General features: G+C 33.2%; 3 protein-coding genes across 7 annotated transcripts in view; 1 reads left to right on the plus strand and 2 right to left on the minus strand.

Moving 5' to 3' along the window:
- LOC109543143 overlaps positions 1–22,070 on the minus strand; it is a 31,627-nt gene extending 9,557 nt beyond the window's left edge. The window contains exons 1-9 of one of the 4 annotated variants that reach the window (XM_019912699.2): positions 21,442–22,070; positions 13,267–13,585; positions 10,463–10,661; positions 10,023–10,216; positions 9,788–9,895; positions 8,668–8,932; positions 8,419–8,610; positions 7,352–8,357; positions 2,975–3,166 (exon numbers count right to left, since the gene is read on the minus strand). In XM_019912699.2, coding sequence (XP_019768258.2) covers positions 2,975–3,166; positions 7,352–8,357; positions 8,419–8,610; positions 8,668–8,932; positions 9,788–9,895; positions 10,023–10,216; positions 10,463–10,661; positions 13,267–13,585; positions 21,442–21,549 — 2,583 coding nt within the window. In that variant the 5' untranslated portion in view covers positions 21,550–22,070. Of the gene's footprint in view, positions 1–2,974; positions 3,167–7,351; positions 8,358–8,418; positions 8,611–8,667; positions 8,933–9,787; positions 9,896–10,022; positions 10,217–10,462; positions 10,662–13,266; positions 13,586–16,689; positions 16,975–21,441 lie in introns of those variants that run through there. The other 3 variants (XM_048668657.1, XM_019912700.2, XM_019912701.2) reach the window with 3 other exon arrangements.
- Positions 22,071–22,306: 236 nt separating this feature from the next.
- LOC109543145 (uridine-cytidine kinase) lies at positions 22,307–26,368 on the plus strand. 2 transcript variants are annotated; one of them, XM_019912704.2, is made up of 6 exons: positions 22,307–22,540; positions 22,597–22,853; positions 23,618–23,763; positions 23,865–23,962; positions 24,049–24,097; positions 25,628–26,368. In XM_019912704.2, the coding sequence occupies exons 1-6, from the start codon at positions 22,442–22,444 to the stop codon at positions 25,726–25,728; spliced, it is 750 nt and encodes a 249-aa protein (XP_019768263.1). In that variant the 5' UTR covers positions 22,307–22,441; the 3' UTR covers positions 25,729–26,368. The 2 variants fall into 2 exon arrangements, with proteins under 2 accessions (XP_019768263.1, XP_048524616.1); XM_048668659.1 differs by lacking the exon at positions 25,628–26,368 and adding an exon at positions 24,527–24,835.
- LOC109543124 (CUB domain-containing protein 2-like) overlaps positions 25,937–26,619 on the minus strand; it is a 90,798-nt gene continuing 90,115 nt past the window's right edge. The window contains exon 8 of the mRNA XM_048668291.1: positions 25,937–26,004. Within this exon, the coding sequence (XP_048524248.1) occupies positions 25,937–26,004 (68 nt within the window). The remainder of the gene's footprint in view (positions 26,005–26,619) is intronic.

A 26,619-nucleotide genomic window follows, 5' to 3' on the forward strand; every position in this document is an offset into this window, starting at 1 on the left:
GCTTCTTTATTTTTGGTCCACTCCTTTTAAAGAATCACTTCATGGTTATTTAATCCAGCCCTTAACTTATAAAAACGTCTTTATTTGCAACGAAGTTTAAAAATAAATAATGAAGAAAATTGGAAACGAGCTGTTTCTGGATATATAACATAAATTTAATACTTGCAAAATAATACAAGATATTATTGGCTAATTTTGGGTATGTGACCATCGCATGTATGTTACATTTTATGAATCGTTTTTGCTGTTCTCCTTAATGTTAGTATCAATTGAGCTCCTGTTGTATTTGTTAAATTTAAAACTGTTAATTCTCCACCCAACAGTGCCAAAAAACCCAAGCTAATACTATCCTTAAATAAATTTCACTGTATTTAATTGTTCCCACAAAATGCAGCATGCAATCTTATTACAGAACGAGTGCAATTTAAAAAAGTATATAACATTCCTTCCAGCAAAAACATGCAACACTGAAATGTTGAAAACAAAGGGTCGCGGTATCAGCGCAACAACAGGTTTCGAAAATGAAAGCTATTAAAGCCGATTTGATGGCAGAAAGCTGGCGTGTTAACGAACTGATTTGCATACCATTATTTAAGATGAAATTGTCTACCGCAAGCGAGAAACCATTTTAAATTTCAAAACTCGAATTGCGGTTTAAACGATCCATTAATTGCAACGACAACAAATTAACCACGCATTTTTTTTTAGTTTCCCATCCTCGTTTTAGCAGGTATTCAAGGTAATGTCAAGGCAAAGCTACCTGCATGAACGCCATAGTCCAGTGACCTTAAGTGCAATTTAAAACAAACACTTCCATTGAAATATTTCATTTTTAAATACAGGAACTGGTAGTAGGAATGTATATTCAAGATGCTTGCAATTTTGCTCTTTTTATGTTGTCTTTCAATGTTTAAGTATGTTTAAAATACTTAGAATAAGATTTAGCAGTTTGTAATACCCATACTTTTGTATAGAAACTACTCTTTTATAGCTTGGCGTTATTAATTGCTATGCAAAATTGTCAATGACATACAAAAACTGGTTATTATAGGCTAATAAACACTGACTGCTGTTCTTTACAGGAAGCCTACCTTATTATAGTCTACTGGCAGATAAATTAATCATCTGTATATAACATTAAATTAATTATCTCCAATTTCTATTGCATTATTTAAGATAATGCTGTTAAGAATAGATGTAATTAGGTGCACATATACAGAGTGGAGTCTTTGACTGTATGACAGCCTGCATGTTGAAAAAGTTAATATACAGAAGAATTACTGAATCTAGATTAATTTTATTAAGACAATCAAGAACATGAAGTGATAATTTTTTTTCATGGACTCAGATAGCATAGTTTGAAGCTCTCAAATTCGCTTTAAAATTTATATTTTTACTTAAATTTGCAACTAAACACTGTGACAACATGCACTGTTGAGAGTGAAAAAGAAATGCAGCATTTGACGATGTTAACATTGCAAAATACGTAAGAAATATTAAATTAATCAAAATTTTTCCTTAAAAAAAAGTCCTATTTCTGCCTACTTCCCTTCTTCATAATATAATCCATAGCAGATATCGATAGCATAGATAGCTCGAATGATACAGATTATGATCGAACGAATGTCTAACAAAATACACAATTCCACATTCAAAAGCTGTAAAATCCTATTAATCAGTTCCCAAAAAATATATTAATTAATCTGATTCACCGGCTGATCGAAATTAATTAGCTTGTTTGGTTGAACGGTAGAAAAAATCGACGTTTAAAAAATTGTGATTGTCCTTTTACGTAAAACTTGGGATGCAAAAATGGTACGTTTGCATTCTTTATAGCATTTCTCATTTTTCCTCCTACAAATAAGATTGTTAACAATTTAAATGTTTTCAGAAAAGGATCAATTAATCTCTCAATTCAGGGGACATTATAAAACATATTTAAGATTATTCAATATACGGAAATAATAAATAATTAGTACAAAAGCCGAACAAAAACACACGTTTTCAGCTGTTTTTCTCGTCTCCAAAATGGTAAAACGGTCTGAAGCAAATTCAAAATGTAAGGGTGCGTACCGACCTGACGAGCCGAACCTGAGCCGCGGCGAAATTCCTTTGATGTTTCTTCATAACACGGACAGAACATGGATCGTCTGTAGGAATTTGCCGCAGATCAGGTTTGGCTCGTTAGGTCTGAATGCGCCATAACACTTTTGGTAAACGGACCTTGTAAAAAGTTTGCTGCAATTTACCAATTATTTTTGCAGCAAACCGCAAAAATTAACATTTTGCTATTTTCAGGACCAGAAAATGATAAAAAATGGAAGTTTAATAAATCAAAAAATATGTATTTTCAACACTCTGTAAGTGCGCCATTTCAATTTTTTCACCTCTTTAATACTTCCAACTAGTTTGTAGGGGTCAAGATACAAAGGGTACACACCCTTTAAAATCGAACCCCAGTTTAAACAGGTTTAACAAAGAAACTTGAATAGGAGTGAAGTTTTCTACAGTAGGGTTAATAAGTAAACTTGGTCACGCAATGACTTAATGTCTTCCCACGTTTACTGCATGTAAAACCGTGCAATAACATACTTTTCCTTTTCAGAATTAATTAAAAAACTCTACTTTCAATCACGCTCCACGTCGAGAAAATTATTTACGTTTGTGTAAAAAATTTTCTTGTCTAAATTCAAGCAAAAGGCGCTTCTCCTTAATATGTCCATCGTGTAAACGTAACCGGCAAACATTCCAAATGCCATCGTGCGTAAAATATATACACGATGAATCCAGGCCAAAAACGAATGCAATCATTTTTCCATGTATTGCAAAAAGTCTACTTCTTAGTTAAATTGCACACATATCTCTGTGTGCGATTCTTCATTTGTTGTAACCCAGTATAAACGAATGATCTACTTTCTTGCGCTGGATTGATATATGTATGAATATATCTCGTCATAAGCATTTAGCCACTTACCTTTGTTCTTTTCGAGGTGATTTGAATAAGACTAGATTTTCCATCAATCAGGATGTTATCGTTGATGAAGGTCACGTCGCAAGGACTGGGAGGACGCGCTTCCAAAGAACGAATCAATTCATCTTCCTCCCAAACGTCCTGGAAGCCGGTGAGAAGAGCATCGGGCAAAAGCTTAATACCTGGTTCATCCGGCTGCAAAAAAACAATGTTTCAAAATTTTTGAAAAAACAAACAAACAATACACATTAGTAGACATCGAGGTCAATAACTAAACAAATACTTGATGACATAAAAACGACTTTCGAGAGCAACTTTCGAACAGTGTCTAAAGAAAATCGTGTTAAGAGCCACTAACGAACTTTGCAATAGCTACTTACATACCATGTTACACTAAAGAATCGGAAACAAATTGATGAACTCGCGCAAGTAGTTGTGTTATTCAACTGTTAAAATAAATCTATGGACCACCATGTTATCAATTAAGATACAAAAATGTTTGTTTTGCACTTGAGTGCTTACAATTACTGTTTATGATCTACTCAGCAAATTAATTGCGTATCATTAGAAGAACAAGTATGAATGTTGGCATTTATTTTTCTTAATGTAGATCTTCGTCTTGTAATAACATGAATTTAGTTGAACTTATCATTATTGTTTTATTGCTTCACAATACAAAACAATATACAGGAAAGTTCATAAACCCATAATTTCAAGCAACTTACGTACTTTCAAGTTAACTAGAAAATGAATAATTCTTAGTGACAAACTGGTAACATTGCTCTTTCGTAGAATGGGTTCAAGGTATGAGTTATTTTGAAAACTGCAACAAAATCCATTAGGCACCTGAGCAAAACAATGGCTAATATAAAACAATAACATTATTGTTCTCTGAACTAGCCGTAATAGTGCTTTTTAGAATTGCCATATTGCAAGTAGTAGGTATGTTGTAACGATCAACAGTTTTGCTGTTTCATTCATGGAATTAGTGGCGTTGGAGATGGACGATCATTGGCTTCAACTTCAACAACGCATGCACAAAATGCAGCGTTTATCTTAGTTCTCTAAGCAAAAAATACACGGACGAAACAGATAACATTGACCAAGCAGTTCCCAATAGCGTCGCACCTTTTAACTCAGTTAATTGACTTGAGATGCCGTAAGAAACTACCGTTAAACAGCATGTTCCTTTTTACAGTATTAACGACTAATGTGTACGAACAGTAGTTTATTATTGCAGAATGTCATTGCTAGGAATGTCGAACGAAATATATCACTCGATATTTACCATGCGATGTAAATAGCATAATTAGTGAAACAATTTTCAAGTACAAGTAGACCTAAGTGTTTCATTAATATTTTGACTAGTCACTTTATTAGTGGATGGTGATTGGTAATTTTCTGTGCAACGTTGCTATTACTTTTGCGAAAAAACGTCTATAGGAAAATTGTTTTTCTGCTAGTCAGTAACAATGTGGTGCATAAGAGCAAGAACTAACGCTCCATATTTTCTTTGGAAACATTAAGTCAGGCCTAAAGTATTCTAAATTATAGTATTTATAAATCAAAAGATATTCCTATAACTAAACGAGAAATATAGTTTATTATTAATTGTTCATTGTGAGCCAAAAACTAAAATACTTAAGTACTTACTTGCATAATCATTCGAAAATAACAATTAAAAAATATATATACTTAGATTAAACTTATTTCAATTATTTTTACAAGTAGGTTGTAATCAAAAATATAAATGTGTCTCTCTCGACAACAATGAATCGATTAAAGTTTCGATTTTGCCCAAAACCAAAGAATCAAAAATCAAAAAAGTGATTGAATAAATTCGGGGTGTTCCATACGTACGTATGATGAAAATGGTACTGCAACACGTTTTGGATCAAAGTAAGAATTATTTTCAGTTATATTTTAATAGATTTTTAATTATAATTAACGGCTGTTTGGAGAGTACAACATAAATAAAAATATGAAATGTTTTAACTATCGGCAATAGTCTAAATTTGCATAATGACCACATTCAGGAAATATACCAGGTGTATATTTAAGTATCATAAGCACATGATGTCTGGCTCCAAACAAGACGAATCTGATTGTTTTTGTTAAGAAAAATGTATCACTCCTTTGCTATTGCTGGTCAAAGATGCCCCAAAAAATTTATTTTCATGAAATATAGGAAGAATGTTTCGATCGATTTTAATGAAGCTTTCGCTTCCAACGGCTTTGAGCAAATCATAAATTCGTGCGTGCCTTTGTGGTACAAACATTGCTATAACTTTTTACTTGTTAGCTGGAAGCACTTCAACAATTTTTTTTGGATGCATTAAACTCGACTCGATATTTTTAGCAAACAATTAACTGATTTCACCTGCCAACGAAACAGTTTTGCAAGTTTTTGTACCAAAACACTAAAAAATTTACCACTTGCCTAATGAAAATGAGTGCAGCGCGCCCTATATAGAAACAAATTCAAGATTAATTAAAATCAATCTTAGCGTTCTCCCGATATTACAATAAACATACATTTTTAAAAAGATTTTTTACTTTTTCCTTGATACGTTAGCTCAGAGCTCAGATCGTCTTTTTTGGGCCACAGACTGTCRCACTACCATTTTGATCATGTGYATGGAACATCTMGTTGTTGTCCAAATTTAGATTAATTATACTTCCTCTCCAAAAAGCCGCTTTTAATGATACTAAAYCCATTAAAATATGAATGAAAATTATTTAATTGCCTGGAAATAAAAATACCAACAATACCCAACAAGTGCTTGGTAAAATCGCCGGTCGATTTCTAATCGGTTTCCAAACGATAAAGAATAAATTGTAAATCGAATTCCGATAACGATGCTGCAAATGTTGCTCAATTTTCTTGGAACAATAGATTTAAAAAAATTGGCAAAACAATAAAAAAAACTGGTTTATAAATGGCAATTTTTCCATTCCGAAACAATCTAGGCGATAACACAGCAACGAAATTAATGAAACGAAACTTTTACAATGCTGTGTTTCGGCTTGATTAAAATCTAAAAACCCAAGTGAAAGCAATTACTACTACAAACTTATAGTCGGCAGTTCAAGTATAAAATCAGATTAGATAATTAGGTAAATATATTTCAAGCGAGTGAATTGTTGTTGTCGATCGATCGGGGAAACAAACAATTAAATTCGGATTTCCAAATTTCGTTACGGCCCATTTTACGGATTAAGTTTCTATTATTTTTGCGGGACAACGATGGTGAGAGCGACAGCCGGAAATTACCTATTTAGATGTTGATATTGATATTAAAATGGGTCAAAACTAGATGAAAATGGTAATAGAAATCCCAAAATCCAAAGAAAGCGGACATTAGAGATTTGGATGAAAATTAAATTGATTTGCTTACTTTTGATTGATTCATATCTACTGTGCAAATTTTGGAACACAACTAGGTTGGTCGCCAGCTGGAATAATGCTATCAAAATAATTGAAGTTGGATTAAACGATAATGATTAATTAAAAGCCTAGTATTAAGAGATAATCAAAAAATAACTCTTTTATACTATAACATTCTCACATTGTCAATAATGCAAAGTGAAATTCAACTTCGAAATATTACTTAATGGAATTTTACGCTATTTTTGCGTATATGATCATTAAAGTGTTTTGCAATGGGGAATTTCATTGTTAAACTCCTTTACTTCACAATAAGTGGCCAATTACCTACTTAATTCAACTAATTAGATGTTGCTCAATATGTTCGATTGTCACCTTAAATATTATCGGCTTTGACTTTGGACGCAAAACTGTAGCATAATTTTCTTATCCACGTCGCCGTTCTACTTGCACTGGATTTACTGAACAATTACTACGCCTTTTATAGAGCAATTTCTATTCAACGACATTCCAAAGCAATCGATGGCAATTGATTTAATAATTAAATTTAACTACTAAATTAGACCTTAATGTTATCTGTCCATCAGTAGAAATTAGTAATAAGTGCTTCTGCAAATATTTCCTTACTTTCTCAAGAAAGCGCGCCTAAAGCCGGTTGAAACACATTAAATGTTTACCTACTGTTGACCAGATTTCTTAGTTTAATAGCGATTAACATATTGTGGACAAATGCGTTCGATTTACGAAAACATTAGGCAAATATGCGCGCTTAGGAGTTGAAAATGTAAAGATTTTTTATCTTTATTAAACTGGTCTTGTTAATTATCAATTGTTGTTACCAAATCTCTATTACTTAATATACCTGATTGCTTAAACGAATTTTGTACCGACCAACATGTATCCATTCGATTATCTTACGAAGTGTAATCAGCTCTGATTGAATTTAGTGAACACTTTTGCTACGTAATAAAGAATGTTGTTTATAAACTCACCTTAGGAATTACAGGTCTGCTAGCGGTCCGACTCGTATCATTAGAGATGTAATCTGGCACATCTTTTCTAGTCGTAAAGTTAAATACTGCACTAGTTGCTTCTTCTTTCCTGGGCTTTGGTTTCTTAGGCAGCACTATTTTGATCGGTTTATTATCACTAATTTCGGATGTCACTGCACTGTTTTTGTTACTGGCACTTTGCACACTCTTAACAGTTTCGGATAATTTCACGAGATCTACTTTGGTTTTGCTCACTTCCTCGTCACTTTTTTTCATTCGGGTGTCAGGCAGATTTCCGGATCCCACAACATCGAGTGATTCAACTTCCTGCTTAGGCTTATCAGTGGTTTCCACTTGCTCCGATTCTTCTGTGTAATTTTGCGATGAATCGGTGCCACTTGAGATGTTCGGCGTCTTGTTCAGCTTGTAAGATGGTTCAAACCAGCTTGGAGCAGTTTTATTGCTTTTGCCAAGGTTTTCGAAAATACTGCTCGTCTTGCCGACGCTTTTGCCTAAGTTGTGCTTGCTTTTGTGATTGTCAGTTTTTTCAAACTCAACCACATCCCCTTGAACTCTAGAATTGTCTGCACTTCTGCTCCGACTAGGCTCCAAATCACTGATATTTTCAAGGCTTTCACTACGATGTTCCACTGAATCCTCCACTAGTTCTTGAGCACCATTTTCTATACCCGATTTTGCAGAATTTTTCAGGTTTTTTTCCATTTCAAATGCAGATAAGCCCATTTTAATTTTACTGGTACCGAAACCATTATATTCGCTTTTGGGTGGTTCTGAAATCGGACTCCTATTCTGCTTTACAGTGGAAGGTAAGTGTCTCTGATCAACTTGTGCGTTCATAAAGTTATAGACTGATGTGGCTGAGCTCTTGGTGATGTTGCTTTGTGAGATAGGAGAAATCATTTTTATCCCAAATGTATCCGACTCGTCCCGGTTGAAAACTAATGAAGTGGGCTTTGAAGGACTGTGAACTGGACTGATGATATGCCTGAAAATGTTTATGATTCCTGTGACTGTCGAATAGGGGCTGATTTTGTACTTCAACTCACGTGTTTGTGGCTTCGGGGTGGTTCTGAGCAGACCGTTTCCGCTCCTCCTTGATGAAATTCTCGGTGCTTCTTCTGCGGTAAGTGGGAGAGGTAATTTTTGGCAAAGGACTTGAGGTTAATATTAAATCGGGTGTTTCACATAGTAAATTTGAGCTTCTTGAATCACTTCCATCAGCACTTTTGATGTCGACTCTGCAACAGGTATTTCAGCAATGCAAAAACCTACACGGAAAAATTCAGTTGAATTACCTGGAAACATCAGGAATGGGACTAGGCAAACTGTTAAACCCTTTTTTCTCCTGCCTGGGAGAACTAAGATTCAGGGTTTTGGGCTTTAACATTTCTTCGCTTAAAATTACTGGTTTGGCCACCGGCCGAACGTGATGAGTATTACTTTTACATCTATCATTTAGTACTGGTTTTGTGGATTTTATCGTTGGTTTCGTCGACTTCAAAGCTACTTTTGTCTTAACTATGATATCGTTGAAACTATCTACTTTGGCAGCCACGTCGCCTACAAAGAGAGTATTTATCGTAAATTTCGAGCTGTTAATAAACGAATTTGTTTTACAATGCCCAGTGCCTAGTTAGTGACGATTGTTTGCTTTCTAAGCTCTGGTAAAGTTGGGTAGTAAATATCAATAATCAAGAGTTCAGATTCAGTTGATTACACAATAAAATCCAAATTTTGAAACTTTAAGCCATTTCAGTGTACTTTTTTAAACCATGGGTGTAAAAATAATCTAACAGTAACGAGTTTTTAAAATTAAACAAACGCTTTGGCTGGAAAGTAATTTGTGGTACGCAATATTCAACTGGCAATACTCTAAGAGATACAAGCTTAAGTGCTCTGTGATTAAAACTAACTTCTGCGGCCTTTTGGGGTTTTGATAATTTTCTTTATTAAAACCACATATCTATGAGATAAAATACATATTTCAAGGGGCGTTAAACCCGATAAACTGCGACAATATTCGAATAAAAAGATCATCCATTTTCTACATTTACTATATATTTGATGCAGTAATAATATTGTTGTGCTCAGATAAAGGTTTCTGATAATTTAGTCTGCTGCTTATTTATGTTTGACAATGTGATTAATCCAAACAAAAATTTCTGGTCTTGATACTTTATAGATTTTACATATTTTGAGACAGTGGAGAGAAAAAAATGTAAAACTAAACAAAGAAGGCAGGACACAACACAGATCCACACCGAACGATCGTGCACCAACGACCAACGTGTTACTTTGCTATTATCAATTAGAAGCAGTGATAATTAAACAAACTCTAGAATTAAATCGGACAGAAATTATAAACGAATGTTAGTAATGCGATTAATCAACACGTATGTACTGATTGACTTTTACCGTTTGGTAGAGGCTTTACAAGTTTTACAGATTTCCATGGAGGTTTTGCAGCTAATTTAGTTTTAACGATCATGCTGTTAAAACTGTTAACTTTAGCTGCAACTTCGCCTGAAAGTATAATAAGAAACTTGTTACAGCATTCGATGCAAGCGCTCTACATCAACTCCCTGCTGAAGTCGTTCTATAACAGCAATTCGCTCTAAGACAAGACCCTATTTTAACTAAAGCCTCTTACCAGTATGATGAGGTTTCTTGGTTCGTGTTTCCGGTCGTTTCTCGAAAATCATCTTGGCATGTTTGACCACATCAACCGGCGGCTTTTCTCGCTCGTTGAGTAATGGAGGAATCCGTTTCGGCCTGTTTATTCTTCGGCTGTATTTATCGGTCTCTTCGATGTTGTTTTCAATTGCTACTGATTTTTTGTATGGCCTGTAAACAAAGTTTAATTTCGTAACACCTAAACTTACACGCAAGTAATTTTTTTCTGGAAATATTTAAAAAACGCTCTTGTTTTGGTGACCGATTTAATTTAAATCCACGATATATTAAGCAGGAATAAAAATTACTCTGTGCTTTAAGTGAATACAAATTAATTCAGTATTTAATGTTTAAGTTTTGTTAAAGTATTCACAAAATATTTCTTTTAGACCCGAAATTGCGCGACTCAATTTTTACCTGGCATCTTCTATTAAAACAGCCATTTCTTCATTTTTTACATTGAGCATATCTTCATGAAGTGACTGTCTGTTGTTGATCTTCGTTGTAACTGATGTCATAGACAGTTCTTCATCGTAATGATTAGTTCGCGATATGACTTCAACTGAACGAGCTCGTTTCATTTCTTGGCGACGAGTGGCTGATCTGTATCGATTGCCTGTAAAGATTGCACATTTTCAGGAAAAAAACATTAACAACACAATGTTTTGCCTCAAAATGTTCAGCTTTGGAGGTAAAATATGTTTGCAAATCGCTGGAGTAGACCACACTAATGGAGATGTTCGAATAAGTCCATTTTTGTCGATTTACCGAAAATTTTGTTTGCTTATCTTTCTTCCTCCTATTCAGCTGAGCCGGTGTATAGAGTACAGATTGAAAACAAAGATCAATTTTTATCCCAAATAAAAATACCAAGCGAGCACAGCGAAACTTGCGAGCGACAACTCATATTTTCTTTTTTTAGTTCTTATCAATGATAATTCATAAGCTTTCAATTCACTTTTAGTTAGAATATTAATTTTATTTTTATTAATTAATTAAGATAAAACTAGGTACTTAATATTTATAGATAAAGTACGTAACATATATTTTCTTAGAACAGTCGATTATTTTATGATAATATTGTTTATCTTTTTAATACAAAATTATATTTTTACCATCGATTGCAAACATCCTGTATGCATAGACTTATAACTTAGAACATGAAAACAAGGGCTTAAGCGGTCTACAGTTGGTAAGTAGTTGTGAAGGAAAGAGCTAATACCTACCAATAAAAAAATTGTTCTCGAAACATTTTATCCATTTTCTGTACAATTCACGTGGACATAAGACCAAACCGCAAGAAGCCAGGACGTGTAGAAAAACTTGATAAAAACAAAACAGCGGGAGACGTTTTGAAAAGGTAAGAATTTGAGCAACTTTGAAAATAAAAAAAAAACGAAATCAATTGAATAATCATTTAGAAAAACCACAAACAACATCAAGTAGAGTATCTAGAATAATAAATAAGAAACATCTACATAAAAAGCAGTTGACCAAATGTATTTCCTAGTCTTCTTGTTTTTAATACGTTTCTTTGTTCCAGTTTATGTCTTGCGTATATTTTGTATAGGTACTAGCATAATATGAACTAATAAATAAGCAACATTTAATAAAATGAAACATATTTCCAATTGAGCTTGTTTAGCCCACGTCCAGGCCGCATAAAAAGCGACGGATTAGCACTACGACAGTCTGAAGAAGAATCAATGAGAATAAGAAAGAAGAAACCATTTTCAAACAGGGATTAATAATATTTATGAAACAAAGTACAATTGTGGTCAACTTGAGACAGTTTTCAGTGAGTTTGAGTTCAGGAAAATCCAAGTATTCTCAAAATGAGTTTTGGGGCATTTCGGTTCACAGAGTTCTAAAGTGTATTTCAATGATCCCGATTCTTTCTACGCTTCTATAAGGAAAAATTGTACAGAATTTGAGGCATTTTCGATTTAAGTTTTGTGGAAAAAACAGACCAACTTTTGAGCGCGTCTTTTTTGGCTCAATGACTAGGTTTCGTCATAATAAGCTAGTCAGTAGACATATACAGGGTGGTTGCCTTCAGAATTGAGCGAAAATCGGAACTGCTAAAAAAAAATTCTAATATTTGCTAATTATTAAATTGAAAAAATATCTATTTTTTTTCGGATCAGATACTTATGGCCTATACCTCGTTACTCCTCATGATCTTGCCAAGAAGAAAATATGTAAAATTCCAGACATCTCATTTTTTTAGAAAACCATGCTTAACCGGTAGGTAATTCGTAAACTTTTTGGCCAAAAATGGAACTTTTTCTTGTGTGCTTTTTCAGCTCAATGGATTGTATTCGACCGAGAAAAATTATCAATATGCAACTTATATAGAGTGTTTGAGCTCAGAATAGAATGGATATGGTCGATTAAGGATCGAAACTGCCAACAGGCCAACATTTCCGTTTATTTAGGTCTAAAGTGTATATTTGGGACTATCGCTTTCCTGCTATGAAAATTTGAATGGGGTTTTTTTCGAAAAAATATTAAACTGGTAACAACTGAAATATTTATATTCTATTGTATACAATGTATAGTATAAGAATTAAAAAGGTCTCAACGACGCATATACAGGGTGTTTGGGTTTAGAATAGAGTGAATACCGTCGGTTAAAGATCTAAACCGCGCAAAATAGGCCAGTGTTTTCGGTTCCAATCAGAATTGTCTAACGTATTTATTCGGAATCTTGTTGAATCCTTCGCTTGCTTGCGTTGAAAATGAAAAAACTTTAATGCATTTTAGAGTATTTGATTGTTTTTTACAAAATGTTAAACCGGTATCGAACATGTGAAATTTTCGGTCAAAAATCGAAATTTTACATGCGTGCTTTTTGGCTCAATAGCCCAAGAGGTTCGCCGGTATGCGTATACAGGGTGTTTGAATTCAGATGAGAGCGGATCTCTTCGGTAAAAATTTTAAACTGCAATTGGGCCAGTATTTTCTGCTATTTCCATTCGCCACTTGCGATGAAATGATGTGGAATTCGAGGCACTTGAGTTTCTTTTTTCATGTTAAACAGGAATTCGACTAACAAAAAACTAAGTTTCACATCAGATGAAAGAATTATCAGTGTTCAGATAATGTGCTCATATCAGACATTCTCCTTCATTTCCATCGAATAAAAAAACATACATGGGAGATCAGTATCAATACTTGAACAATATTAACCAGGCATTTATCTATTGAGCTTCACTTACTTCCTTCATTGCCACCACTCCGACGGGTAAACAACTCCTCTTTTTCACTTTCGCGGTCGCCATCATCATCAAGAAGATTCTCCAAACTGGTGGCTTTCCTCAAAATAGTGGGTCTAGCGTTGCTTTCCCTTAGAGCCAGACTCAGGTATTTATTTCGCAAGCGATTCACTATGCCGGGACCATAGTGAAGATCCTCCGAGTCCGAGGATCCTGCCGAATCCAGATCTTTGCCAAAGCCATTTTCCGGCGACATTGAACAAACCAAATCTGTCCTTGCAGAGTGATGATGAGGCGGGTGATGTTCGGTCCAAAGGCGTTCCTGCAACAAAATGATCTCTCTCAAGTCAACTATCTGGTCTGACTTAATGTAAATTTAATGTAAAAACAAACGGAAATAATTAACTCATCGACATAGCTACAATACGGTACAACCGGTGTCAGATGTGCTTTATGACCGTACCAAAACCAGTGAAGCATCAGACTTTAGAACGTTAAGAATGAAATCATATTTTTATATAGCGTGCCCTTGTTTAGACATAGATTAATTCTTTTTGAAACAGTTAGAAATGTCTAATTGACGAACCGCTGCTTAAAGTGATTTCACTCATAATAGATATTTCGTGTTAGTATTTCGCAAATGTAATTCATCCTTGGAAGAAACTAAGAAATGTAACAGAACAGCTTGGTGTCAAAGCACCAAGCTTCAAAAAATAGTGATTTTAATTAGTTTTTTTTTGGAAAGGTATTGAGTTGGCACGATTAAACACGAGTAATGGGAAGCGCAATTCCTTAGAGAATTGAACAAAGCTGAACGACCGCACTGTATTTTCCTGATATTATAATATATCGCCAGCAGCAGGATTTTAACTTTGACCAAGAAAACTAGACATTGTTTAAGCATCCTGCACAATGTGTTTGTTACATAGCTTATAACTGAAATGCTGTCCAAGAATATTGGATGGATATCATGATTGGATAAAAAAATTGTCCAAATTGGTTTGCCGATATTTAATCTATGCGTTAAAATTGCGGCATTTTATTGGATTTTTAATTTGTTAATTAATAGCATTAAATTCACTGTAGGTGTGCAAATCAGTAGAAAAGTTAAAATTTCGCTTTGCTCAATTGCAAACAACTAAGAGAAATTCGGGTTGGAATCGATCAAACTTGGTAAACATTTCTCCACGGCTTTTCTGAAACTTTCGGGTTTTACATCTTTAGAAACAGTGACAAAACAGCTCTGGAAATAGCTGTAAAATCTTTATGATGCAAAAAATCCATATCCCTCGACAATATGATGCTGATTGAAGATGTAATTAAGCTTTTACCCAGTTCCATTTAGCGCAACTAATAACAATGTAATTATTTATTGCTTTAGTTACTTCGCCGACTTATATACCGATTTTTACAATTTATGAACCGGCGACAGTCGACCTTTCAAGGACTGCAAACAAATGGGTAATTATTATTCAAAGTGCATAATGATATGCTATTATTACGTGATAAAGCCACTTTTACATTTGAACGTTTCCTGAACTCAATATGAGGTCGATGCTATAGAAAAATGAACATGACGGCGGGTAATAACAATAAATAGTTACACGCAATTGTAAAATACAATTGGTCGTTTAAAGACATTTTTTAATTTGAAATTCATGTTGTAGTAAAAGTAAAGGTGAAATTCAAAATATTTACATTCAAATACGCATCTTATTGATGACAAATGTATTCAACGAAACAACCGAACCGTCATGTCCATTCTTCAATTTTCATTTTTATGGTTTCTGCAACGACGGTTTACTTTCCTGGCTGTAATCTTGTCGTTGTTTAAAATTGAGGTGAAAGTAAATAATGAGAAATAAATATGAAGCATTCAGGTTAAATACCTGAAGAATAATTTTCGTGGTATTAAAAATAATGTATTTTAATCGATTTATAATTAGGCAATTCCAAAGCTTTCCGAACAAATATTTCTCATGGCGAATGATCAGTGAGATTTCGGAATTTACACAACTTCTGGGGTTTCAAAATATCCTAGGAAGAAATTCCACTGAAAACAGAAGATTGCATCAATGCATTTTATATAAAGACTAAGCTCACTAAATTCGAGATCGAATTAACAATTGTCACAAAAATCATCAAAGATCGACAGAAAATCCCAAAAAACAAAATTTTCAACGTCGGTTTATGATTTTATTTAAATCGTTTGAAAGAATTATTAGACCAAGTTCCTTTGGAAATTTGACCGCGTATTATCTTGCGCCTCATTTTTCTCTTTTCCACCGAGATCACCGCATCCTTCTAGACTTTTTTGTTAGTTTCTTAATTACAATAAATCAAAATATCTTTGAAACTACTAAAAATTTGACTTTAATTGCCTACACATAAGTATCTGTAAAACTTGTCTATTACCTCCAGAATCATCCTGTATCAGCATTTTTGGATATTGAACTTAACATAAAGAAAAAGAAAAGTTTTATTTATATATAAACATAACAAATAAATAATATTGTGAAAGACTAGAAGAAAATATGACTAAATGAAATAAAAAAAGAAAGACAAATTAAATGATTGAATTATCTAGAAATAGAATAAGTACTTTAACATATTCATTTAAGATTGGAAATTGGACCATTGAAAATTAAATTCAAAATATTTTTTTACTACTTAACAGTTGTTAAATGCAAGTCGCGGTTGAAATTATTAAAAACAATTTTTAACAATGGCTGAAATAATGCCTCAGCAGAAATGAGAGTAAGTTTCCAAACAGTGCTCGTATAAAATAATTAAAACAGCTAAGATTAAAAACAGTTGAAGAGAAAAAATTGTAAAAATAAGTACCTAATGAGTAATAAAAGTTGTTCGAATTACCATTTCCTACTCACAGAACCAGCACTTCCAGTATCATTATGCATGCAATTGAATGGAAGCTTCCTGTGATAATTGATAAATGTACCATATTTATTTAGCTTGGTTATATTCTAGGTTATTCCAATAACTTTTATCTGAGCAACGACATTTTAGACCAAAATGTCGTTGCTCTGATAAAAGATTTGCTTCATTGGGTGGAAAATCGATACACGAAAAATCCATCAGCTTATGTTGCCTTAGGGGGAAATATTACATGACTTTCGAAATCATCAATGATTCATAGCTGATAGGAAAAAGTTGGAATTTGAACAGTGTTAATTCAATTTTTGCGAGTTTTTTTAGTTGCATGATACTCGAGTAATGAGCAATTAATCAGATCTGTTATTAAACAACAAACATTGCTAAATTTCTATATTAAATCGCCTGAAAACATGTCGAATAAAAAATATAAAAATCAGAAAACTTTTTAATCAATTTTTTTTACCATTGCCACTAATCAGCACCGAACTAAAGTATTGCTTGATGATCAAACGGAAATTCAAAAAATCCTACCTGAACCATTTCGGTATAGTCTCCAAAAATCAATAATCCAAATAAAAATAGGCAGGTATCATGTATCCAAACTTCACCCGCAAACACCCTCACATGCCGTTTTTTGGACAAAAAAAACAGTTCACAAACCGACTAGAGACTGTCCAAACGCGGAGAGACAACGAAAAATGTGATCAAGTGTACGACTCGGTTACCGCGTACCTCCAGTGGTTCGGGTACCAGTTTGGTTGGCTGGTTCTCCGGAAAACTGAACTGGGTTCTGCTTCGGATGACCGCAAACGCTAGCCAATGTTGTCGAGTTTATTCTACTGTGTTTTAGTGATAGCGGTACTTATGTTTTATGGGAAACCAATTTTTATCTAACGACGTCGTTTGGCTGGATTAGTAACAAAAACATACTTGCCTATTACATTCCAGTTTATAGCTATTCTCACATTAAGGTTTTATATCAGGCCACCTTGCTACATGGCAGAAAAGTATACTTGCTAGAAATTAACAAACTTTCGAGCCCATTCTTACAATTTTCTTTTCATTTTCCTAAACCATAACGATCAAGCGTTTTCTGAGTAAGTACTGTTCAATATTTGAACGTTGTATGTTGTACCATCCAAGCATATACTGTCTTTTATATAGGAATACAAATATAGGATTGGTACTTCCAAAGTAATTCTTCACCAGAAAAACTTATTAAACATAAAAATATATGTATACAATCGCTATGATCCCAGTTGTATTAATTCAATTCCTTCCTGACATTTCTTCAGTATTAGATGTTGGCATCATCAGAGGTAGTTGCTTTAAAGCGCCCTAAATTCATCTATCAGTTCAGTATGAACAAAAATCTGTTTTATGTTTAACGAGTTGAATTATAAACTATAATGAATCAATTGTATCACTTCCGGTTTACATTAAATAGCTTATTGTTAAGGATCAGTTATCGCAATGAGTTGAAATTGCCTTAAAGATTGTTAGGTTTATAAACTATTACTTTTTTCAAAACTTGTGCAGTTTTTTATTGTGTAAAAGCACTAATCTTGGCATCATTGGCTAGTGCATCAGCAGTTGTTGTCGCGTTGATTATCAGGTTGATGAACGCATCATCAAACCTTGCTGAATTCCTTTTAGTAAATAAATTAACTGGAATAAACAAAACTGGTTTTTGGATGTCAAGGAACCAAATTTATTAACGTTCAATTACCTGCATTATTTATTAATAGTACCAGACAAAAAAAGGAAATGATACTGTAGAATTAAACTTATCAGTCTGCATACAAACTAAGTTAGTAGTAAGAGTATTTTCGCTGCAAGTCGAGGAGCAAGTTTTAAAATGATTTTCGTCCAGTATCTTCAACACTGACAATTTGAAGTACCTACACAAAGAAAAATCTTTGATTCCATTTCACATTGAATTTATTTTACATCTTATTAAAAGCTGTTTGCATCTCTTATAATACATACATTGAATAAACTAGTTGTTACACCCTTGTTTTACCACATACCTACTTACCAGTAGCTAACCATTTCAAACCATTTTTATTACTGTTATTTGTAATACATTTTTGCATCATTCTCCAGGTGATTTTTCTGCTAATAGTAATCTTGGCATAACTAAAGCGAGATTATTTTCCTTGGTCTTCAATTAATATTCGTATTTTCAACTGCGGCTTCATGGTCAGAGAGTATAAGAAGAAAGTCGGCAGCAGGGATTGCAATTGGTAATTAATATTAAATTAATAACATATTTGTATGGTATGCAAACCTGTTTTCATCGGCAAAATCAGCTGCCTTAAATCGATTTTACAAATGTCGATTTGCATTTTCTTATTTGCTTTTTTATAAATAACAACCATCGCTAAAACCTTTTTAAAATCTTACTGTTAATTCGTCAAATTGGGACAATAGCCGAAGGTTACAAATATTTCATTTCTTCCTTTGTGCAAGCAGATTCAATTATTTTATACAGAGTGTACCAGTATTTAGAACTGAACTGGCAATTTCAAATGTACTAATAATTATATGAGTGCGCTCTATGCTTAAAAATAGTTAAGAACTGTGTAAAACTTATTAAGTAAGCAACATTTTCAAATAATCTTTACAGACTAGGATATTGCTATTGGTTTAAAATTATCCATCATTTCTTACTTAACATTGTTACTTAGATCCAGAAAGTTCGATTTAAAAAAATTATGTGATACTTAAACAAAATAACTCAATCTACAAATTTGTTCAACCTGTGCCCATCTTCAAACTTTTTGAAAAACAGAAAACACCTTTTTCTTTTCTAAAGTAGGTATTGCGTTTGTTACTTGAAAACAATAAAGATGTTGAAGATTATGGAGGAGCAAATACAACAACTAAAAAGTGTCGAATAAAACTAAATAATCAGTAAGCTAATAAATACAAAAAATATATATTATCGAGTGGAGAAACATCTCTACAGTGTCATGTATTAACACGATTCGATTTTAAAACGAAAACCTATTGAAAAAATAACATGATGTTAAAAGTCGTTATATTATTTTCTTGATCCATTCGGAGAGATAATAAAGCTCGTTCAATTTCAATAAATAACACCTACATCGCAAAGATTAAGCACTTAATCCAAAACAAACGCTTATGTAATCGCGTAAGTGAAATTTTCTGAAAGTGGGTCTTTGCGAACATTCTACAATGTCCATATTGGCAACTTGAGGCATTTATTAATAGGAATGCAATATTGTATTCGCAAAATTTAATGGCGTTGCAATAGCAAAAACACATGTATTTCACTTATTGAAATTAGAATTTTATCAGTTAACATACATTTCTACTTACATAAAAGTGAAGATGCATGCATGATATGAGTAAACTTAAAAAAGCGATTATAATTTGGATAAAATATCACAGGCTTCTAGCATAATCCCACGCTTGGTAAATTATGAACATTGTAGGTGGGACAAGGCATTATCATTGTTTTCGGATCACTTATATGGTCCAAATATAAAAATTGAATAAGTGAATGCTAGTAAATGCTCGTAATAAAAATGATAATGAAAGTAGTTTTGTAAACTTTTACACCGGCAATTAACGTCCTACAACAAACCTTTCTATTTACGTCCAATCGAGAAACTAATGGATTAACATTAAATCTTATCCTTACTTAAGCCTTACGTAAGTACTAAAATGTCTTTTTTCGACTGAAATTGCCTATGGAAAAGTTATAGGTACATCATGACTTTGAGTAAGTTTGATTAGAATATATTCGAATCCCAAAATAAATATTGCATGTTTGATCAAATAGATCACCCAAAGCCTTTATTTACTGATGAATCTATTAATTTCGATATTTGCCATTTATCGCATGAAGTAGCTGTTTTAAAGTTTCCATGAAATTTTGAATTGCTTCTTGAGATTAAACATGTTACTTAATAATAAAAAGTTTGGACGAATTACAAGTAAAAATATTGGCCTAACTTACTTTGGAACCACATTAACAACTTATTGCAACAGCTTTTATTGATTTACAACCGGATTTAGGGATCTTTTTTGATATATTAGTCACTTAACTGAGCTATCCATGTGAAGATGTCATAGCATAACAATTTCTCCACCAAAACTCCATCCCAGAAATAGGTACGACCAGGAGATAACTTATCAAGACGACGTGGTAATTTGTTTCGTTTGTACTTCCACCTATGCACCACCGAGGCAAAGAAAAGTTAGACCATTGTGGAAAATAATTTCTTCCTAACGTTTCGCAAAAACGAGTGGCTTGCATCTTCAGAGGAGGTTGCTGCGCTGAGCAAACCTCACCTGAAGAAGCGAAGCAACAGGAAGAAATATTTTTTTTCGACAGTCTAAAAGCTCGAAAAATGTTCCAGTTACAAGAAGTTTTGATATTCTATTCATGACTATGGCAATCTTCGAWTTTTTTTTCTKAATGCACACAAGTTTGTTCCCTTTTAATAAAATAGAAYAGGACAGATTCAGCAGTTTCTAATACGTTTAGCTAGATGTAATCACATCTAATGAAAATTTCATGTAGTTCTACAATAGTTAAAAGTAAAATACAGGGTTTTAAACAAACTTATTTATTAGTATAAGTAAGTACCTACTGAACTTGGCAAATATGAACTATATTATAAAGTTTAGACGGTAGTCAAAGTAAGTTAACACAATTTTTAAATGAATATATTGTTTATTTATAATAACGATTAGTAAAAAATGAAAAATTGTACATTTATTTTTTGCTTCGCACACTTTTTGAATCATCATTGCTTCCTGTTGAAGCAGTTCCAAACTTTCACATTAGCCATTTAACAATTTTAAAGAGCCCCGACCTTTAAMCTTGAAAKTTTTYCCATCAAGTATGCTCTAATAAATAACTAAGTAATAGGTATGCATTGATCTGGAGTAAATAATACACTATAATTCAAATGTAGGTACTTCAAATTCCAATACTTAACTCGTRGGAGAATTACAATGGTAAATTAATTGCTTAGTGCTTTTATCGATTTATTTCTTGATACAATTCAATGATAAATAATAAGTCAGCAAATAAAACAGGCATACACACGAAAACAAGGCGTTAGCTTAGGCAAAAACGTAGGCAATAAAAAAATCTAAGGCAGGAGAGCTGTGTACAGAATTTCGAGCAAAAACAAATAAAACACTGTCACTTTTTGTGTATAACATATTTTTACACCCTTGAAATACGCATTAAACTCCCAATAAGCCCTTTAAAATTATAAAGTAATTAAATCTGTTACTCACCTCACTCTGCCTGTTTTGAGTCTTCAACCTGGCTATAAGGTCCTTTTTCCATTGCGGTGTGTAATTTCCACTGTTTGTATTGATACTGTTTGAACTTACAGCAGCCATAGTCTACGCGACACTACACTACACTTGTGCACAGTTAAAAAATCTAATTATTAGTGGCCCAGGTAGGATGAGAATTAAGAAAACAGAGCAGTTAGAAAGAGCTTAGATCAATAAACATTTTAACACTTTTGATAGCAGGTTATCAGCTTTATCAGAACTATAGAAATGATATGGCGAATAACGAGATAAACTCCCTGTAAAGATCTTCAACACAATTGCTGTTATAAAATCATATTAATTAATGGAAACCTGCTAAAGCTTTCTCTATTACGTTAAAATCAGATCACTAAAACTATGTGTATGTTTTCCTACATTCGCTGAATACCAATTATTATTCAACATACCGATCAGTGGCCGAACTCGTATGTGATGCACGTGAAGACTAACACTAAACACTCGTTACATGAACCGAAAACTACATTCGAATTATCGAATTGTACCTCCAATTTCGTATGTAAATTTAATTGATTTTTTAAAAGCTAATCTGACAGTCGACATAAACAAACCACATACAAACAAACTGATCACGATCACATCAAAAATCAGGACCTGACAGATTCGGAGAGAAGAAATAATTACATGCTTTTTTCACAGAAAAATGCACATATTTTTTATTTTCAGTTTTTATTATCCAAAATCTTTGATTTTCTTTTAACGGTAATTTATTTTTGCTTTATTTTTGCTAATCTGCTTTACTTCTTCCATCCACAGCTACTGTCGTCCTCTTCTATTCCGGTATACTAGACGAAGAAATGATTATGTTTGAAATTGTAGGTTAACACCAGTTAACACTACTGCGTCTAAATTGAACCTAACCTCACGCTCAATTTTCTTAGCAAATGTACTAAGGTCAGAGTTAAGGTATCGATTAGCGATCTAAAAATAGTTAAAAATGAGTGATACTCGATTGAATGGCAACAGAAAAATGAGCGCCCCCGAAGGAAAATCGCCATTTCTGATTGGGGTAGCTGGTGGAACTGCTAGCGGCAAGGTAAGTGCATGTTTTCCCAAATGTTTTACCTCTCTATTCATGAATCTCACAATTAGAGCACGGTCTGCAAACGCATTATGGAGAAATTGGGGCAGGCCGAAATCGACAACAAGCAGAGACAAGTTGTCTGCATAGCCCAGGACAGTTTCTACCGAGATTTAACTCCCTCTGAAATCGCCAAGGCTGCCAAAGGTCAATTCAACTTTGATCATCCAGATGCTTTTGATGAAACCTTGATGAAGACCACATTGAATGATATATTGGCTGGAAAAATAGTTACCATTCCTACATACGACTACAAGAACCATGCTTTGTAAGTAACCACCTTTTACTCTATGTATAGCAATCATAGATATTCCAGCCTAATTCTATAAATAGTGCTGTATTTATTTAAATATACACATTTCAATAACACCCATTTGCTATTTCACACTAAAGATCAGCTGAACACCCTGAACGTTTTACGACACTGGAATTTAAATTCATACCTTTCACGGTTAGTTTTTTCGTATTCAGTTTCATATTTGTACGAAGTTCATAACTTTCCTCAATTGTGAGTTTTTCAAGTCAACATTCTATAGAAGTATATTGTTTGCATTCAGCGATTATTATTAGGAAGATAAAACGAAAACAAGCAAATTGATTTTTTTTATCACAGAAATAAAACAATACATGCACGTTGGCAGGAAAGAAAATCAGAAACTTTTAAAATCACAGTCGTGAACGTTAGCTTTATATTGTGAAATTGTTTGAAGTGTGAAAAAGAAGCGGTGCACCATGCAGAAAGCATATGGAAAATTTCAAGCATTAAGACTCAAATACTTATATTAAGGTTCGACTAGTCAGCCTCAGTTAACCAAAAAGAGATTACGGTATGTTTGCTTAAGTTGTTGCTATATAGAAAACTTTTTAATAATTTTAAGGAAAACATTTATTTTTTATAAAACGGTCTCCAAGATCTAAGCCCAGCCAAGGAATTTTTCCTTTAAATTGATATTAAAAAATGTTTCTTAATGGCTAGAACTTAAGTAGACGACACTGTTGTAAATTTTGTACACCAACTACATTTTGTTACAGGAAGAAAAATGAACTACTAACAATTTATCCAGCAGATGTGGTTTTATTTGAGGGAATATTGGTGTTCTATTTTCCAGAAGTGCGCAAGCTTTTTCATATGAAATTGTTTGTTGATACGGATTCAGATACACGACTAGCCAGAAGAGGTATGTAGCTAAATGCGAAGTGTTTTTCATGCAAGAAGTCTTAATCCTACATTATCTAAGATTCTCTATATTCATTTAATGTTTGAACCTTTTTTCCCTAGTGCCAAGAGATATAAATGAGCGAGGTCGAAGTCTAGACCAGGTGCTAAACCAGTATATGAACTTCGTAAAACCAGCTTTTGAAGAGTTTTGTTCGCCGGTAACAATTTTTTTATGTTATTTCATCAATACGTTTGTTGATTTTAAAATTAGACAGCCCTATTATTCAATGCATTTCTCTTTCAGACCAAAAAATTTGCTGATGTTATCATTCCTAGAGGTGCGGACAACCATGGTAAGTTACCACAAATACAAGTAATATTACTACACAATTTAGCGGCAAATTGGATTTGTAACATTTATTAAAATACATTACGTATGTAGAGTGTCCTCTGGGTCAATAGAAGATGATTTAACAAATTTTATTTTGATACAAAATTAGATAGTTGTAGTTGGCTCGAAAATGTGAGTTTTGAAACTTTTCTGCTGAAATTTTATATAATAACAAAGTTGAATGGCACAAATAATCGTAGGAAATAGTTACAAATATAATCCTTCCATAGACATAGCTGGGTTATTTAGTTCATGAAAATCAATTTTGCTGTCTCTGAAGAAAACGTGATATCAGATGTAAATAGAACAACGTATTTGCTTCAAAAAACGTCGCAAACTACCGAAAATCAGGTATAATTAGAAACCAGATCGACTACATTATGATCCGTAGAAGATTCAAAAAGACTATAAAGGCAGTAAAAACATACCCAGGAGCTGATATAACATCCGATTATAATCAAATGGTAGCTGCAATTCATGTAAAATTGAAAAGGCTGGTTCGGAAAACAACTAAGGAACATATGGATCCTAGAATACTATAGGACAATGTAATGTACAAGAATGTTGAGAAAAACATAAACAACAAACTTCTATACTATTTGGTGTTTGTAGTCACCTACAAAACATCGATTTTCTTATTGTTCAGCTGCAAATTACTAATTACTTATTTAGTGTAATTGTTTATTATATTATCAAACAAGATACAAAATCTGTTTTTGTTAATGGTTGATATACGCAGAAAGCCTGCTACTAACCGATAATTATCAAGGGTACCTTTTAGTCGCATATAAGTTAATGTATCAAAACCTTACACTGAGTAACATTTTTTCACACTCATATAACGATATAAATACGTTTTTTCCAGATTTTATTACATTACTTTGAGACGCTTAATTTCGTAAAACAACCAAGACTTCAAAAATCACACTTCTGAACTCTATATCATCTCAGCCTTATTTTTTACCTATAATAAACTTTGATAAATATTCTTTATTTGACCCAAGAAAATTGCTTGCGTCTTTTTTGAGATAGAACCTTAAGGGACACCCTCCATATACAAGTTAAAATAAAAGGTCTCTGGTCCATCAACGTTGAACAGCTTTTTGTCTCCCTTCTGTGTACTACGATATGAGAAATAGTCACTGCACATTCTCCTTGGGTGTAGGTACTTCCAATTCCTCTATGATAAAGCTGATGTCCCAGTGCTAATCCTCCACAGGGCTTTGTTTCTGAAACACTTTTAATTGCGTTGATTTTACGTCTTGGCTAAAAACGCCCTGCCAAATCAGCAATGTGTTTTAGTATTTTCCATTATGCAAGTCTCAACGAAAATCCCATGCATGCCAGTTTTTTGCTGCCACTTCTGGTTCTAAGCTGTAAGCTGAAATAATCCTTGTATGTTCCTGTTGCTCAGCATGTATATGGCTTGTCCATCCCATCAAGCATGAGGCGGACCCGCTGTAAGCACTCATTGGTATTTTTTCTGTTGCAGTGGCTATTGATCTTATCGTGCACCATATCAAGGACATAGTACAAGGGAGACCTCGAGAGAATGGAAGGGTCGAAAGTATTGAAAGACATTATTACGATTGAGTCCATTATTTCACTTCTATTCTATCTATGCTATACATTCTATTTTCTTTCCAATGCGTACATTGTCAGTGTTTCTGATGTTCACTGTTAGTTTATTGCAACTGTTTCTCATATTAATTAGTTCTGATTCTGTTTCTCTTTGCGGCAATTCCTTTCTACAATTGGTTGAAGAATTACTACTGCGATGAAGCATTTCTTTTGGCACAGTTTAACGATATTCTATTAAGGTAACTGCCAAACAACCAGTTGGCAATGATGAAACTATACCCGGTGATACTAAAATATGTATTTTATTTATTTTGAAGTGACACAATTTTTAGGTTTAGTGAGCAACAAGGATTATCATCCTTGTTTCAGTGGTTTTTCAGTTACCTATAGGTTTGTTCCAAATTACTGTAGATATTTAATAAGGCTTGGAAAATATCTACCCTATATGTGTAAATAAAGGGTTAGTCATTAGAGTTAACAGCGGACTTGCGTGATGAAAATATTAATAGAATGAATGAACGAATAATAGGAAACAGCGCACATTTTTTATCTGGTTAAATTATTATCCAATTGAACACATTACCTCGATGTGTCAGCTTTATTAATTTTAGTACAATTAAGTAGATTAAAATGCAGTGTATGTATTTTCAAACAAGTCCTATAATATTACCTCGTTAAAATATTCTCATTCACTAATTATTACTGCCAAATTTACTGCATTTAATTCCAATATCAATCGAATTTTTATGATGCATTAAATTTGGGTCATTAATTATACATTTTCAGCATTAAGACTCAAATACTTATATTAAGGTTCGACTAGTCAGCCTCAGTTAACCAAAAAGAGATTACGGTATGTTTGCTTAAGTTGTTGCTATATAGAAAACTTTTTAATAATTTTAA

This window comes from Dendroctonus ponderosae, unplaced genomic scaffold (assembly GCF_020466585.1).
Source record: "Dendroctonus ponderosae isolate FM_Combo_2020 unplaced genomic scaffold, Dpon_F_20191213v2 Dpon_F_20191213_7, whole genome shotgun sequence".
NCBI lineage: Eukaryota > Metazoa > Arthropoda > Insecta > Coleoptera > Curculionidae > Dendroctonus > Dendroctonus ponderosae.